Source organism: Salvelinus alpinus, chromosome 31 (genome assembly GCF_045679555.1).
Source record: "Salvelinus alpinus chromosome 31, SLU_Salpinus.1, whole genome shotgun sequence".
Taxonomy (NCBI): domain Eukaryota; kingdom Metazoa; phylum Chordata; class Actinopteri; order Salmoniformes; family Salmonidae; genus Salvelinus; species Salvelinus alpinus.
The window spans coordinates 16,719,302-16,738,034 of NC_092116.1; the positions used below are offsets into that span (position 1 = coordinate 16,719,302).

The 18,733-nt window shown below is 41.4% G+C and overlaps 1 protein-coding gene across 1 annotated transcript in view; it reads right to left on the reverse strand.

Moving 5' to 3' along the window:
- Positions 1-829: 829 nt before the first annotated feature.
- Positions 830-18,733, reverse strand: part of LOC139561046 (nascent polypeptide-associated complex subunit alpha, muscle-specific form-like) — a 44,070-nt gene continuing 26,166 nt past the window's right edge. The window contains exon 2 of the mRNA XM_071377845.1: positions 830-845. Within this exon, the coding sequence (XP_071233946.1) occupies positions 830-845 (16 nt within the window). The remainder of the gene's footprint in view (positions 846-18,733) is intronic.

Genomic DNA, 18,733 nt, shown 5'->3' on the forward strand with positions numbered 1-18,733 from the left:
GAGTAAAAGTCTGAAAGTATACTTAAGTATCAAAAGTAAATGTAATCGCTAAAATATACTTAAGTAACAATTGCTTATATTAAACAAACCAGACAGAACTGTTTTCTTTCTTGTTTTTTTTTCTTTATGTAAAGCCAGGGGCACATTTCAACACTCAGACATCATTTACAAACAAGCATGTGTGTTTATTGAGTCTGCCAGATCAGACGCAGTAGAGCTCACCAGGGATGTTCTTATGATAAGTGCGGGAATTGGACCATTTTGCTGTCCTGCTAAGTATTCCAGAAACAGCAAGGGTTCACACTGTAGAACCCACTTTCTACATTTGAATTTAAAAATGTATTTTATCAAACAAAACTATGCTACATTTTATCTCTGAGACCCTCAGGATGACAAATCAGAGCAAGATTACTGAATATAAGTACATTATTTACCTTCAGAGGTGAATGTATCAAACCAGTTGCCGTGATAAACGTTTTGTTGTTGTGCACTCTCCTCAAACAATAGCATGGTATTATTTCACTGTAATAGCTACTGTAAATTGGACAGAGCAGTTAGATTAACAATAATTTAAGCTTTTTGGACACACAGAGCCCAGAACTAAAGAACTACTCTTTTCCTCTCGCCCTGGAAGTTATCATGTACGGCTCAACGTCACTTCTGTAATGTGTGCACGTGGATACGTTATGATTACGCAGGATATGAGCTAACATTGGGCTGAAGATGTACTGTAGTAGCAAGAGGGAAGTAATATGGGGAAACTGATGCCTACCTAACTCCGATACCTACACTAGATTCTTCTTCCCAAGGGCGGACCTGAACCCTCCCTTCACAGAAACTGGAACCTGTGGAGAGAAAGAGAATCAATAGAGAGTTAAGGAGAAAAGGCCTAACTAAAAGTAAAGGAACTGACGCCACGGGCGGACTCGACTACAGAGGCCGGCTACATGTGGATGACTATTGCCTGCTGTAAATGAAGATAAATGTTGATAAATTTTTTAGCAAACAGAAGAGACGTTTTTTGAAAGAGACACTGCACATTTTTGAACTGCCATTTTTGAGCGACGTTTCCTAGCTTTTCAAATAAAGTTACAATGTGGCACAAAATAACCTGAGTTTTCCATATCTGACACATAAAACATTATAATCACTATGATTTTCCATCTCTGTTTTGTGCCACAGCCTTTGCTTCTTGCTTTAGTCTACTAAGGGATTGGAGTAGTCTATTTCAAATTGGTCTTGTATGATAAAAAAAAAATCACACCATTCAATTCCATTTTCCCCATTATGGAGACTCTCTTTAAGGTTGTAAATCTCTCTTCATCCCTTAGTTTTCATTTTGGCCTGATTCTCTGGTTTTCTGCTTCTCTGAAGTAATTGCTGTAATAGTGAACACTGCTGCTAATTAATTATGCAGAAGCTGAAAATTGAGGTGAGAGAGAGAGAGGGAAAGAGAGGGTGGAGAGATAGAGACGAGGCCTGTGCCAAATGGACTACTGTACAGAAACCATGGAGTGAAAAAGAGAGGACAGGAGAAGACGGGGACGAGGGGACGGGGTTGTAATGTGGAACAGGAAAGAAAGGAAAAGAGAAACAATGAGCATTGGTGGAACAAGACATGGAGATGAGAGGAGTATAAAATAAAGGGAAGATAATGTTTGACACAAGGATCTATGGAAAGCTTGGAGACCCAGAAAGAGAGAGGAATGAAGGCTCATAATGGGAAATGGCACAAGGTATGATACCGTCCACCAGGAGAAACAGAAAGAAAAACCATACCTTTTCCCTTCTGTTCCAGAGGTGACAACTGATCGGCATGCACACTCTCAGCTCCTCTCTTCTCTCACCTTCTCCCGTTTACTCTCCACTAACTCCCCCCCCCCCCCCCCCCATCCCCCTCCCCTCTGTCGCCCTCTGAAATTGGTCTGCTCAGTTGCCTAATTAAAACCTTTAGTCAAACTCATAATTAGGCCTAATCAGTGCCATGTTAGTAATTTCCTCCTTTCTCTCCCCCTCCTACACTGAAGGCCAAGATGCTTCTGAAATCATTTAGGCAACTTAACATGTCCAAATGTGAGAGAGAAAGGGGTAGGACACTAGGGAGAGAGAGACTGAGAAACAGAGGGAGGGAGGGAGGGAGGGAATGAGGGAGAGAGAGAGTGATAAAAAGGCTGCAAAAAGAGAGATGGAAAATAAAGGGAGAGAGAGGAAAATCTAAGAAAGGGAGAGAGAGGGAGAAACAAAAGGGAGTAGTGAAAGAGAGGAGAGGAAAATATGATTGGAGACCAGCCTACACTACTTATTACTGTCCCTCTCTGTTCAGTCTCCGCTGCTCTGATTATTATTATTATTATGAGGCCCTAATAAAACAGACTGCCTCACAGATTATACTCACAATTACTCTATATCCATCCACCCTTACCTTTTAGCCTCCAACTAAGGTTGCGAAACTTTCCCAAATGTCCGGGTTTTACAGAAACCCTGATCAGGAGGGAATAAACAGGGAATCCGAAATCCTCCAACCAGGACTTTTGGAAAATATGAAAATTTGAGGAAAGTTATATATTTTTTTCTAAGCTATACTGAACAAAAATATAAATGCAACATGCAACAATTTCAACGATTTTACTGAGTTACAGTTCATATAAGGATATCAGTCAATTGAAATAAATTCATTAGGCCATATTCTATGGATTTACAGTTTTTCTCAGTCGCTTTGGTGCATTTCTTAGATCAAAAGTGCAATTCTTGATACTACTTGTACAAATTCCAAATCATCTAGTCACTTGTGCACATCATTAAAGCAATTTCTTATTCCTTTGAACAAATTGCAATTGATAATGTACAAGTGTCAGCTTTTTTCCACATTATCAATTGCTCATGTCATGTTGATCAAAATATAGTAGATGGTTCTCTGTTGAATAGTCTTACCCCTCAAAACATCTAGGCATTAGTTCCTTGCATAAGCCATTACATGCAAAATTGTAAACTGACATAAACTGTCAAGCATAGTTTTACACATTTCTATTAGACCTTTTGTACAAAAACGTGAATTGATGAATCGTGCAGGTGAAATTGACCCTCACTCATGAAGGAATGTAAAGTGTTAGTTCAACCAACAGTCAACCAGTTGTCTAAATTGCTCAAAGGTGCATCTCATGAAGAATCAATTGGCAAGCATATATAGACAGACCACAACACAGTTGCAATTTTCCAATAATGGATGGACCAGGAAACGAACAGGGTCAACAGCCAAGAGGAGGAAGAAGAGGAGCAAGGATGCGTGGTGGAAGGCAAAACAGAGGAAGAGGCAGAAGAGGACATAAACGCATATCTGATGACATAAGGGCCACTATTGTAGACCATGTTGTCAATCATGGCCTTACAATGGCTGAGGCGGGTCGAAGGGTGCAGCCGAATATTGGGAGATCAACCGTGTCCTCAATAGTTCAAACGTTTCGAAGAGAGAACAGGTATGTCCACCAATGTACAGTGCACTGTTACTGTATATAAGCAGTATACTGTATACTTCCTACAATGCTTCATATTACAGTAGTCCACTTGTATTTCACAGCATACAGAAATATACTCTATACAGATACATACTGCACCTTACATGCACCCACCTGTATGTTTTACAGTAAAATGTGTGTTCGCATAGTTTTTGTCTATGTGAAAGTGTGCGATGCATCATTGCATTTTTCCCCACATAGGACTGCAAGATTACCTCAAACCGGTGGCAGAGGACGCCTTTTCACACCTCAACAGGAGGAGGCTATTTGCACCATGGTCCGAGCAAACAATGCCATGAGACTCAGGGAAATACAAAGGACCATTATAGAACAACCATCGACAGGGTGCTGCATAGAAACCAGATGAGTATGAAACAGCTGTACCGTGTACCATTCCAAAGGAATGAGGACAGAGTTAAGGAGCTACGGTACCAGTATGTACAGGTAAAACATATATCTATGTAACTACTTTACAGCAACATTTTATAGTGATACATAGTACAGTAAGCATAAACTGCACACATTTCCATTGCTGTGGAAGGAACATGCAATATATGTACATTTTATGTCACTCTTCCTTACCAAAACAAATTCAACTGTGTGTTCTGGGATATAGCGTATAATGGAGTTGGAATCAAGTGAACCCTCTCACAACTTTGTATACGTGGATGAGGCTGGCTTCAACCTGACCAAATGCAGAAGGCGGGGTCGGAATATCATCGGTCACAGAGCCACTGTGGATTTGCCAGGCCAACGGGGAGGAAATATCAGCATGTGTGCTGCTATTTCGGAGCATGGTGTCCTAACCCATATCCCCCTTATAGGGCCATACAACACCCAGCATCTACTCAACTTTTTAGAGACTCTCTACAGGGCTCTCATCCCTGATGATGAGAGGGGTCTGTTTAGAGAGGATTTGCCAAAGTATGTGGTCATTTGTGATAATGTGAGTTTCCATCGAACAAACATCATAAGACAATGGTTTGTGACCCACCCGAGGATGCTCATAGAATTCCTCCCACCTTATTCACCATTCCTTAACCCAATTGAGGAGTTCTTTTCAGCATGGAGGTGGAAGGTGTACGATCGTCAGCCACACACACAGATGACCCTGCTGGCTGCAATGGATGCAGCATGTGAGGACATCACAGTAGACACCTGCAGAGGATGGATAAGGCATTCCAAAAGATTCTTTCCACGTTGCATTGGAAGGGAAAATATCCGGTGTGATGTGGATGAGAATATGTGGGCCGACAGACAGGAACGTCTGGATGTGTAGAGACAGCACAACAGTGCTGCGGGCAAAGTTGTGCCTTAGGGGTGGTTTCCTGTGTTTCTTTCTAATTTAGTTTTTTTTCCTTTGTGCCCCTTGGGTTGTCCAGTCTCTTTCAATCAATAACCCACATACAGTAATATGTAAATAGTACTGTTGAAATTGATATATGCCATAGAAGTGCAGCCTTGTGCATTTTCAATACAGTAACTGTCATCCAAACTGTAGCCTAAGTTTACATCAGGTAATACTGTCAAAGTACACAGTTACATTGACAACATGCCTAAACATTTTGACGACCTTGTTCGTGAACAATGACTCAATGACTTATCATTCTGATGACACTGACATGATCATTGGCATGAATATTTACTTTTGAGAGATGTACTAAGGATTTTTAGTGACTGACTAGCTTTAGAAACATATCTATTGTATATTGCAGTTTGTACAAATTGTTCTGAGAAATGCACTTATTATTTTGCACATGTTAGGGATGATGTGAAAAATGCACCAAAGCGACTGAGAAAAACTGTAACATGACTGGGCAGGGGTGTAGCCGTGGGTGGGCCTGCACCCACTTGAGAGCCAGGCCCACCCACTGGGCAGCCAGGCCTACCCACTGGGCAGCCAGGCCTACCCACTGGGGAGCCAGGCCCACCCACTGGGGAGCCAGGCCCAGCCAATTACAATTTGTTTGTCCCACAAAAGGGCTTTATTACAGAGAGAAATACTCCTCAGTTTCATCAGCTGTCCGGGTGGCTGGTCTCAGATGATTCCGCAGGTGAAGAAGCCGGATGTGGAGGTCCTGGGCTTGCGTGGTTACACGTGGTTGTGAGTTCGGTTGGATGTACTGCCAAATTCTCTAAAACGACATTGAAGGTGGCTTATGGTAGAGAAATGAACATTCAATTCTCTGGCAACAGCTCTGGTCGACATTTATGCAGTCAGCATGACAATTGCACACTCCCTCAAAACTTGAATAAGTTAAATAAAAAATGTTAATAAACTGCACATTTTAGAGTGGCCTTTTATTGTCCCCAGCACAAGGTGCACCTGTGTATTGATCACACTGTTTAATCAGATTGTTGATAGTCCATCCACCTGACAGGTGTGGCATATCTTGGCAAAGGAGAAATGCTCACTAACAGGGATGTAAACAAATTTGTGCACAAAATTTGAGAGAAATAAGCTTTTTGCGCATATGGAAAAGTTCTGGGATCTTTTATTTCAGCTCATGAAACATGGGCAGACACTTTACATGTTGTGTTTATATTTATGTCGGTGTCAAAGCAAACTTAGATGTTCTCTTTGGATCTGACCTTTCCAACTGAGTACACAGACTATACCGTTATTGCTTAAAGTTACTGAATCTGCCAAAGTCATATAATGTGCTGTACAGTTTAGGTGATTCTATATAAAGCCTTTCATGACAATATTTTGATCATAATATGTTATAGAAGCCATTTTATCACAGACGCTGTAGTACCATCATCTTGTGTGATAGATATGATGGTCCAGAGACCTCCCGGCAGCACATGATCACATCCCATATCATATTCCACACATAATGACTTCCTCTAAGCAGTCATTTCCTGCTGAATTAGATCCACTAAACACCACAGCATTAACAGACAGAATAATAAGAGCATCAGTTAAGTTGACCTCTTGACATGTGGAACAGCTTAAATCTATCCTACTAATAACACTGCAGATAACACTATTATATATTACATATACAGTATATAACACTGCAGATAACACTATTATATATTACATATACAGTATATAACACTATTATATATTACATATGCAGTACATGACACTGCAGATAACACTATTATATATTACATATACAGTATATAACACTGCAGATAACACTATTATATATTACATATACAGTACATAACACTGCAGATAACACTATTATATATTACATATACAGTATATAACACTGCAGATAACACTATTATATATTACATATACAGTATATAACACTGCACTGGAAATGAACTGAGTCGGATAGGGATTCAATTCTCCATCTTAAGCCGTGACGAAGCAAACAGCAGAGCAGCTTAGGGAGGTGATGGAGGGATGGAGAGGTTGAGAGGAGGGATGGAGGGATGGAGAGGTTGAGAGGAGAGCAGGAGGGATGGAGGGATAATGGAAAGACAGAGAGCTGGTTTCCCTCTCCTTTATGAGGGGAGCTAATGCCCTGAAAACACGTTTGGGACCTCCATCTTTACTGTTGCTGATGTCATTATGTGGGTAAATGACATCACCTGCTGACTCTCCTCCAGATTCTCTCCGGCTCTCTCTCATTCCTTTTTGATTTCTAAGTATTTTTTTCTTTACTTCCCTCTCTCACTTTCACACTCTCTCCCTCATGTCTGGCCTTTGTGGTCTGCAGGCCTGCATTAACCCATTTCCATTTTACATTGAAAGTGACTAGCGGCCTGTCTGTCTAACCCAGGGTGCGTACCAAATGGCACCCTATTCCCTAAGTGCCCTAGTCAAAAGCAGAGCAAATAAAAAAAGGGTACCATGTGGGATGCAGGCCCAATGTCTAGCTACCTCCCCTCCGTGGCATCATAATGTCCTAGTGATGCTACTTCCTGCTCTCTTCTGAACAGCCAGGAATGACCGGCCCACCTGCCCCCCAGTCATCAGCTCCTGATTCAGTCAATCTTTGCTTTCCGGAAACACAAACAACGAACCTCTCTGTGTGGGACACGTACAATAAATGCTGTGAAGGACCATCTGCAATGCAATGACAACTCCAGCCCCCAGGGAACCTGTAGTGTGTGTGTTTATGTGTGTGTTTATGTGTGTGTATGTGTGTGCGCATGTGTAATACAGTCGTGGCCAAAAGTTTTGAGATTGACACAAATTTTAATTTCCACAAAGTTTGCTGCTTCAGTGTCTTTAGATATTTTTGTCAGATGCTACTATGGAATACTGAAGTTTAATTACAAGCATTTCATAAGTGTCAAAGGCTTTTGGATTTGATGCAAAGAATCAATATTTGCAGTGTTGACCCTTCTTTTTCAAGACCTCTGAAATCCGCCCTGGCATGCTGTCAATTAACTTCTGGGCCACATCCTGACTGATGGCAGCCCATTCTTGCATAATCAATGCTTGGAGTTTGTCAGAATTTGTGGGTTTTTGTTTGTCCACCCGCCTCTTGAGGATTGACCACAAGTTCTCAATGGGATTAAGGTCTGGGGAGTTTCCTGGCCATGGATCCAAAATATCGATGTTTTGTTCCCCGAGCCACTTAGTTATCCCTTTTGCCTTATGGCAAGGTGCTCCATCATGCTGGAAAAGGCATTGTTCGTCACCAAACTGTTCCTGGATGGTTGGGAGAAATTGCTCTCGGAGGATGTGTTGGTACCATTCTTTATTCATGGCTGTGTTCTTAGGCAAAATGGTGAGTGAGCCCACTCCCTTGGCTGAGAAGCAACCCCACACATGAATGGTCTCAGGATGATTTACTGTTGGCATGACACAGGACTGATGGTAGCGCTCACCTTGTCTTCTCCGGACAAGCTTTTTTTTCTGTATGCCCCAAACAATCGGAAAGGGGATTCATCAGAGAAAATGACTTTACCCCAGTCCTCAGCAGTCCAATCCCTGTACCTTTTACAGAATATCAGTCTGTCCCTGATGTTTTTCCTGGAGAGAAGTGTCTTCTTTGCTGCCCTTCTTGACACCAGGCCATCTCCAAAAGTCTTTGCGTCACTGTGCGTGCAGATGCACTCACACCTGCTTGCTGCCATTCCTGAGCAAGCTCTGTACTGGTGGTGCCCCGATCCCGCAGCTGAATCAACTTTAGGAGACGGTCCTTGTAACGAATCTCGTCTGGTGCAGGAGAAGAGGACCAAAATTCAGCGTGGTATGTGTCCATGTCAATATTTAATGAATCAACTGAACACTGAAAATACCAAATAACAACGTGAAAGACAGAAACGAAAACGAAACAGTCCCGTATGGTGAAAACACAGACACAGGAAAACAACCACCCACAAAACACAAAGGAAAACAGGCAACCTAAATATGGCTCCCAATCAGAGACAACGACTGACACCTGCCTCTGATTGGGAACCATACTAGGCCAAACACATAGAAATATAACCATAGAACAAAACATAGAAAAACAACATAGAATGTCCACCCCAACTCACGCTCTGACCAAACTAAAATAAAGACGTAAAAAAGGAACTAAGGTCAGAACGTGACAGTCTTGGCGGTTGCTGGACTTTCTTGGGCGCCTTGAAGCCTTCTTCACAACAATTGAACCGCTCTCCTTGAAGTTCTTGATGATCCGATAAATGGTTGATTTAGGTGCAATCTTACTGGCAGCAATATCCTTGCCTGTGAAGCCCTTTTTGTGCAAAGCAATGATGACGGCACGTGTTTCCTTGCAGGTAACCATGCTTGACAGAGGAAGAACAATGATTCCAAGCACCACCCTCCTTTTGAAGCTTCCAGTCTGTTATTCAAACTCAATCAGCATGACAGAGTGATCTCCAGCCTTTTCTTCGTCAACACTCACACCTGTGTTAACGAGAGAATCACTGACATGATGTCAGCTGGTCCTTTTGTGGCAGGGCTGAAATGCAGTGGAAATGTTTTTGGGGGATTCAGTTCATTTGCATGGCAAAGAGGGACTTTGCAATTAATTGCAATTCATCTGATCACTCTTCATAACTTTCTGGAGTATATGCAAATTGACATCATACAAACTGAGGCAGCAGACTTTGTGAGAATTAATATTTGTGTCATTCTCAAAACTTTTGGCCACGACTGTACATGTCTGTTCGTATGAGTGTGAATAGGGTATTGTGTACGTGGTATCTGGGTGATACGTATTTGTTATAAGTGTTTGTGTATATATGGGTGCGTGTATGTGTGTGTGTGTGTGTGTGTGCACGCATGCATTTCTGTGACTGCACCATATATTTATTCTAAAGTCATTTCAGGACAACCCCTGTCATACTATAGCTCTAGCTACAAACCAACCAGCCAGAGAGGATACAGTACATTTAGGCTTGGTGGCTGTGTGATATCACACAGCACACTTTAACACACATCCAAACACAGCAGCAACACTATCTAATGAATTCTGCTGTAGCCATTTTACCTTCAGGGCCATTCCACCTCAAAAAGCACAAGAAAGGGGATTTCGACAACAACATCTCAAATTGTTATGAAATTGTTACTGTAATTAGTAACAGATAATATGAAATATAATTTGGTGCCAGAATAACAACCTATCCCTCAATGTAACCAAGACTAAGGAGATGATTGTGGAGTACAGGAAAAGGAGGACCGAGCACACCCCCATTCTTATCGACGGGGTTATAAGATCTACAGAGAAGACAGAAATGCCAAAGGTGGAGGTGTTGCCATTTATATTCAGAACCACATTACTGTAAAGCTTAGAGAGGATCTAATGTTAAATACTGTGGAAATAATATGGCTACAGGTTCATCTGCAACACCGAAATCCCATTCTGGAGGGAGGCTGCTATAGACCACCAAGTGCTAACAGTCAGTATCTGGATAACGTGTGAAATGCTTGATACTGTATGTGATATCAGCAGAGAGGTACATTTTCTGGGTGATTTAAATATTGGCGGGCTTTCATCAGACTGCCCACTCAAGAGAAAGCTTCCAACTGTAACCAGCGCCTGCAACCAGGCTATCAATCAGTCAACCTACCAGGGTAGTTACCATGCACACACCATCACTGATAACAGGTGAGCCAATTGAAATAGCGGAGGAGTACAAATACCTTGGGCTAATCATTGACAACAAGCTGTACTGGGATCAGTGTACTGATGCTATTTTTAAGAAAGGCTAACAGAGACTGTATTTCCTAAGGAAACTACACTTGTTTAATGTTGATCTAACCATCATGGTTCTCATTTACAAATCATTAATTGAGAACATTCTGTCCTACTGCTTGACATGCTGGTTTGGGAATATCAAGTTTGCACAGAAAAATAGGTTGGGCAAGATAGTCAGGACTGGCGGGAAAATCATGAGGCAGCAACAGCAAGAACTGTCATTTCTGTCCATGGGCAGAGCCTTCCAGAAGGTTGACTCTTCCTATCCACATCACTCCGAATTCAGGCTCCTTCCCTCTGCGGCCGAATGCAATTGTGCAACTTAACAAAACGTTGGACTAATTGCACTTAGCACTGGCACTATGAAACTGCACTTACCCTGCCTATTTGCTTGTAAATGTCCTTTGCTTTTAAAAAAAAAGATGTGACGTCTTATGCTGCAAAATGAATTCCTCTCTGAGAACATTAAAGTTTTCTGAATCCGAATAAAGAATGATAGTAAAAAGCTTACATTTTGGGGGAAAATGCAAACAGCTCCATCATTCGTTGAAACAGACCGGCTCATTAATCACAAAACCCACTGATATTGCCAACTACTTTAATGGAATATTCATTTGGCAAGATTAGCTAACTTTAGGCATGACATGTCAGCAACAAACGCTGACACTACACATCCAAGTATATCTGACCAAATTATTAAAGACAAGCATTGTAATTCTGAAAAGTGAGTGTGGAAGAGGTGAACAAATTATGGTTGTCTATCAACAATGACAAGCCACCGGGGACTGACAATTTGGATGGAAAATTACTGAGGATAATAGCGGACGATATTACATCTTCAATTTAAGCCTTCTGGAAATTGTGTGCCCTCAGGTCTGGAGGGAAGCTAAAGAAATTCCGCTACCTAAGAATAGTAAAGCCCCCTTTACTGGCTCAAATAGCTGACCAATCAGCCTGTTACCAACACTTAGTAAACTTCTGGAAAAAATTGTGCTTGAATAGATACAATGCTATTTTACAGTAAACAAATGAACAACATACTTTCAGCACGCTTATAGGGAAAGACATTCAACAAGCACAGCACTTACACAAATGACTGAGAAATTGATGAGAAAAAGATTGTGGGGCTAATTTGTTAGACTTCAGTGTGGCTTTTGACATTACTATTATTATCATAGTCTACTGCTGGAAAAGGTATGAGTTATGGCTTTACACCCCCTGCTATATTTTTTGGGGTGCTCCCGAGTGGAGCAGCAGTCTAAGGCACTGCATCTCAGTGCTTGAAGCGTCACTACAGACACCCTGGTTCGAATCCAGGCTGTATCACAACCAGTCGTGATTGCGAGTCCCATAGGGCGGTGCACATTTAGCCCAGCGTCGTCAGAGTTTGGCCGGTGTACGCCGTCATTGTAAATAATAATTTGTTCTTAAATTAACTGACTTGCCTAGTTAAATGAAAATAAAATATTAAAATGAAATATATTGTGGATAAAGAGTTACCTGTCTAACAGAACACAGAGGGTGTACTTTAATGGAAGCCTCTCCAACATAATCCAGGTAGAATCAGGAATTCCCCAGGGCAGCTGACTATGACCCTCAATCTTTACTAATGACATGCCCCTGGCTTTGAGTAAAGCCAGTGTGTCTATGTATGTGGATGACTCAACACTATACACGTCAACTACTACAGCGACTGAAATGACAACAACAATTAACAAAGAGCTACAGTTAGATTCAGAATGGTTGGCAAGGAATAAGTTAGTCCTAAACATTTCAAAAACTAAAAACATTGTATTTGGGACAAATCATTCACTAAACCCTAAGCCTCAACTACGTCTCGTAATGAATAATGTGGAAATTGAGCAAGTTGAGGTGACTAAACTGCTTGGAGTAACCCTGGATTGTAAAATGTCATGGTCAAAACATATTGAGACAACAGTAGCTAAGATGGGGAGAAGTCTGTCCATAATAAAGCGCTATTCTGCATTCTTAACAGCACTATCAACAAGGAAGGTCCTACAGGTCCTACAGGTCCTAGTTTTGTCGCAACTGGACCACTGTTCAGTCATGTGGTCAGGTGCCACAAAGACGAAAATTTCAATTGGCTTAGAACAGGGCAGCATGGCTGGTCCTTAAATGTACAGTGGGGAGAACAAGTATTTGATACACTGCCGATTTTGCAGGTTTTCCTACTTACAAAGCATGTAGAGGTCTGTAATTTTTATCATAGGTACACTTCAACTGTGAGAGACGGAATCTAAAACAAAAATCCAGAAAATCACATTGTATGATTTTTAAGTAATTAATTTGCATTTTATTGCATGACATAAGTATTTGATCACCTACCAACCAGTAAGAATTCCGGCTCTCACAGACCTGTTAGTTTTTCTTTAAGAAGCCCTCCTGTTCTCCACTCATTACCTGTATTAACTGCACCTGTTTGAACTCGTTACCTGTATAAAAGACACCTGTCCACACACTCAATCAAACAGACTCCAACATCTCCACAATGGCCAAGACCAGAGAGCTGTGTAAGGACATCAGGGATAAATTGTAGACCTGTACAAGGCTGGGATGGGCTACAGGACAATAGCCAAGCAGCTTGGTGAGAAGGCAACAACTGTTGGCACAATTATTAGAAAATGGAAGAAGTTCAAGATGACGGTCAATCATCATCATCGGTCTGGGGCTCCATGCAAGATCTCACCTCGTGGGGCATCAATGATCATGAGGAATGTGAGGGATCAGCCCAGAACTACACGGCAGGACCTGGTCAATGACCTGAAGAGAGCTGGGACCACAGTCTCAAAGAAAACCATTAGTAACACACTACGCCGTCATGGATTAAAATCCTGCAGCGCACGCAAGGTCCCCCTGCTCAAGCCAGCGCATGTCCAGGCCCGTCTGAAGTTTGCCAATGACCATCTGGATGATCCAGAGGAGGAATGGGAGAAGGTCATGTGGTCTGATGAGACAAAAATAGAGCTTTTTGCTCTAAACTCCACTCACCGTGTTTGGAGGAATAGAAGGATGAGTACAACCCCAAGAACACCATCCCAACCGTGAAGCATGGAGGTGGAAACATCATTCTTTGGGGATGCTTTTCTGCAAAGGGGACAGGACGACTGCACCGTATTGAGGGGAGGATGGATGGGGCCATGTATCGCGAGATCTTGACCAACAACCTCCTTCCCTCAGTAAGAGCATTGAAGATGGGTCGTGGCTGGGTCTTCCAGCATGACAACGACCCGAAACACACAGCCAGGGCAACTAAGGAGTGGCTCCGTAAGAAGCATCTCAAGGTCCTGGAGTGGCCTAGCCAGTCTCCAGACCTGAACCCAATAGAAAATCTTTGGAGGGAGCCGAAAGTCCGTATTGCCCAGCGACAGCCCCGAAACCTGAAGGATCTGGAGAAGGTCTGTATGGAGGAGTGGGCCAAAATCCCTGCTGCAGTGTGTGCAAACCTGGTCAAGAACTACAGGAAACGTATGATCTCTGTAATTGCAAACTAAGGTTTCTGTACCAAATATTCAGTTCTGCTTTTCTGATGTATCAAATACTTATGTCATGCAATAAAATGCAAATTAATTACTTAAAAATCATACAATGTGATTTTCTGGATTTTTGTTTTAGATTCCTTCTCTCACAGTTGAAGTGTACCTATGATAAAAATTACAGACCTCTACATGCTTTGTAAGTAGGAAAACCTGCAAAATTGTCAGTGTATCAAATACTTGTTCTCCCCACTGTACATAGAGAGCTAACGTGACAAAACTACACATTTTAGAGTGGCCTATTATTGTCCCCAGCACAAGGTGCACCTGTGTAATGATCATGCTGTTTAATCAGATTATTGATTTGCCACATCTGTCAGGTGGATGGATTATCTTGGCCATGGAGAAATGTTCACTAACAGGGATGTAAACAAATTTGTGCACAACATTTTGGAGAAATATTATTTTGCATATGGAGCATTTCTGGGATTTTTTATTTCAGCTCATGAAACATAGGACCAACACTTTACATGTTGTGTTCATATATTTGTTCAGTATATTTCTGGAGAAAGATAGATATTTCTCTGATATAATTCTAATGTTGAAATTGTGTTTTGAGGGTGAGTGCATATTAAATGGCTAGCTAGTTTGCTTTGGCTAACCCAGAATCTGACAATGTTTAATCTCCTGTTTTTAGCTCCCCATATGATCTCTGCTTTTTGGCAAAGTTAACTAGCCATCTTAGCATAAAGAGTGAAAAGATTAACCAGATGCGTGTGGAAATAGCTAACTAGCTAGCTATCAAATTAGGTTGTCATTAGATAAACTGGCTAAGCTAGCTGATGTGTAAACCATGTAACTACCTAGCTAAGTAACGTTAGCTAGATCAACCAGTCAGCCCAGCGCAGAATCCTCCCACTCCACTGCTCTCTCTCACTGTGGGTGCATTACTCTCTTTCACTGTGTGTGTGTGTGTGTGTGTGTGTGTGTGTGTGTGTGTGTGTGTGTGTGTGTGTGTGTGTGTGTGTGTGTGTGTGTGTGTGTGTGTGTGTGTGTGTGTGTGTGTGTGTGTGTGTGTGTGTGTGTGTGTGTGTGTGTGTCTAAATGTCATTCTGTTTTCATGACAAGGCCTACAGTGCATTAGGAAAGTATTCAGACCCATTGACTTTTTTCTCATTTTGTTACAGCCTTATTCAAAAATTGATAAAATAATTTTTTCCCTCATCAATCTACACACAACACCCCATAATGACAAAGCGAAAACAGGTATTTCAAAATTTTTGCAAATGTATAAAAAATACCTTATTTACATAAGTATTCAGACCCTTTGCTATGAGACTCGAAATTGAGCTCATGTGCATCCTGTTTCCTTTGATCATCCTTGAGATGTTTCTACAACTTGATTGGAGTCTACCTGTGGTAAATTCAATTGATTGGACATGATTTGGAAAGGCACACACCTGTCTTTATAAGGTCCCACAGTTAACAGTGCATGTCAGAACAAAAACCAAGCCATGAGGAATAGTCGTAGAGCTCTGAGACCGGATTGTGTCGAGGCACAGATCTGGGGAAGGGTACCAAAAAGTTTCTGCAGCATTGAAGGTTCCCCAAAACACTGTGGTCTCAATCATTCTTAAATGGAAGAAGTTTAGAACCACAGACTATTCCTAGAGCTGGCCGCCCGGCCAAACTGAGTAATCGTGGGAGAAGGGCCTTGGTGAGGGAGGTGACCAAGAACCCGATGGTCACTCTGACTAAGCACCAGAGTTCCTCTGGAGATGGGAGAACCTTCCAGAAGGACAACCATCTCTACAGCAATCCACCAATCAGGCCTTTATGGTAGAGTGGCCAGATGGAAGCCACTCCTTAGTAAAAAGGCACATGACAGCCTGCTTGGAGTTTGCCAAAATGCACCTAAAGACTCTTAGACCATGAGAAACAAGATTCTCTGGTCTGAAGAAACAAAGATTGAACTCTTTGGCTTAAATGTCAGCGTCATGTCTGGAAGAAACCTGGCATCCCTACAGTGAAGCATGTTGGTGGCAGCATCATATTGTGGGGATTATTTTCAGGGGCAGGGACTGGGAGACTAGTCAGGATTGAGGGAAAGATGAACGGAGCAAAGTAAGCTAGATCCTTGATGAAAACCTGCTCAGGGCCTCAGACTGGGACGAACGTTCACCTTCCAACAGGACAACGACCGTAAGCACACAGCCAAGACAAAGCTGGAGTGGCTTCGGGTCAAGTCTCTAAATGTCCTTGAGTGGCCCAGCCAGAATCTGGAGTTGGACCCGATCGAACAACTCTGGAGAGACCTGAAAATAGCTGTGCAGCGATACTCCCCATCCAACCTGACAGAGCTTGAGAGGTTCTGCAGAGAAGAATGGGAGAAACTCCCGAAATACAGATGTGCCAAGCTTGTAGCGCCATACCCAATAAGACTCGAGGCTGTAATCGCTGCCAAAAGTACTTCAACAAAGTACTGAGTAAAAGGTCTGAATACTTATGTAAATGTGATATTTCTGGGGTTTTTTCATTATAAATTTGTAAACATTTCTAAAAAACAGTTTTGCTTTGTCATTATGGGGTATTGTGTAACGATCGTCTTCGGGAGAAAGAGAGGAGGACCAAAGCGCAGCGTGGTAAGTGTTCATGATGATGTTTCATACAAACTCAGAACACTAAACAAAACAATAAACGATGAACAAACGAAACAGTACCGTGTGGCGACAAACACTGACACGGAAGAACAAACACCCACAAACCAAACGTGAAACCCAGGCTACCTAAGTATGATTCTCAATCAGGGACAACGATTGACAGCTGCCTCTGATTGAGAATCATACCAGGCCGAACACAAAACCCCAACATAGAAAAACACACATAGGCTGCCCACCCCAACTCACGCCCTGACCATACTAAATAAAGACAAAACAAAGGAAATAAAGGTCAGAACGTGACATATTGTGTGTAGATTGATGGGGGAAATTTGTATTTAATCTATTTTAGAATAAGGCTGTAACGTATGCACTTTATAAGCACATCTGTCATATAATGAAACATCTCAGTAAGCGTTTTGTGTCATAGAGCTACTAGAAGAAGAATTTGTTATTTGATTATAATATAAATACAAAATGCAAGCAGAAAGAAAAGTCATAAAAAACAAACACATTCATCAGTAATAAGTCCTCAATCTGCTTTCTGAATTGCCCTAGAGGCACCAAAATATCTAATTGTAGAATATTTTGAAGATTGTTCCACAAATAAGGTGCAAGAAAACTAAAAGCTGATTTACTTAACTCAGTGGAGACCAAAGGCATTTCCAGAGTTAACCATCCCTGAGACCGGTGTGATAACGCAGAAGTCTAAAGTTTAGTAATGATGTTTAAGGTACAGTGGGAGTTTTGTTTAAAGGGCTTTATACATGAAAACATTACACTGTATCAACTTACATGACATCAAATACATTTGCATACCAGTAACATGATTGATAGTGACATGTCCCGTGACATGGTCCCGTGTGGCTCAGTTGGTAGAGCATGGCACTTGCAATGCCAGGGTTGTGGGTTCATTCCCCACGGGGGGACCAGGATGAATATGTATGAACTTTCCAATTTGTAAGTCGCTCTGGATAAGAGCGTCTACTAAATGACTTAAATGTAAATGTAAATGTCGATATTGACTGTAGTACTTACCTGCTCATTACCTCATTCTGAGTTTTAATACGCATTCACCATCACATGTACTTAAAATGATAGTGAAATAAATGTCCATTAATGCTATTGGAACTTATTCCAATGTCTCGAGTACCGTTGGCCTTGTTATGAATTGAAGCACATTAATAGATATTAAGTCAACTTTGAATAAGACTAATTGAAACTGTACAGCCTACCTGTGTTGGAGGACATCTGGCAGATGGTCCTGGCAGGCTTAAATACTAAATTCATGTCAAATCAATTGCACAAAGTTTTAGTTATTTCTGATTGCTGTCTCAATTTACCAGCTGTAAAAAATGTACAAACTAAATGTACAACTAGTACTTAAGTAGGTTACTGACTGTTTTGTCCATCTCTTAGCAACCTAATAGTTTAACCCAACTATCCCTGAATAGTCCAACATGTGGCATCTCTCTCAGAAGGTGTAATTCTCATATGAAGACTTTTCCTACAAGCCCAAAACTTTTATGGGGAAATTGGAAAGGGACTAAAATGTTGTGCCAAGCCTAATATAACCCAGTACCATTATTACCATTGCAAAACACTATGGTTGTTTGGGACTTTTACCATTGAAGACAATTAGAGACCATAACATTGAAAACATTACAACTGCCGTAGCCTAATCAAATCAAGTCAAATGTTCTTGGTCACATACACATATTTAGCAGATGTTATTGCGGGTGTAACGAAATGCTTGTGTTCCTAGCTCCAACAGTGCAGTACTATCTAACAGTGCAGTAGTATCTAAAAACGATTCACAACAATACACACTAATCTAAAAGTAAAAGAATGGAATTATGAATTATATAAATATTAGATCAAGCAATGTCAGAGTGGCATTGACTAAAATACAGTAGAATAGAATACAGTATATACATATGACATTAGTT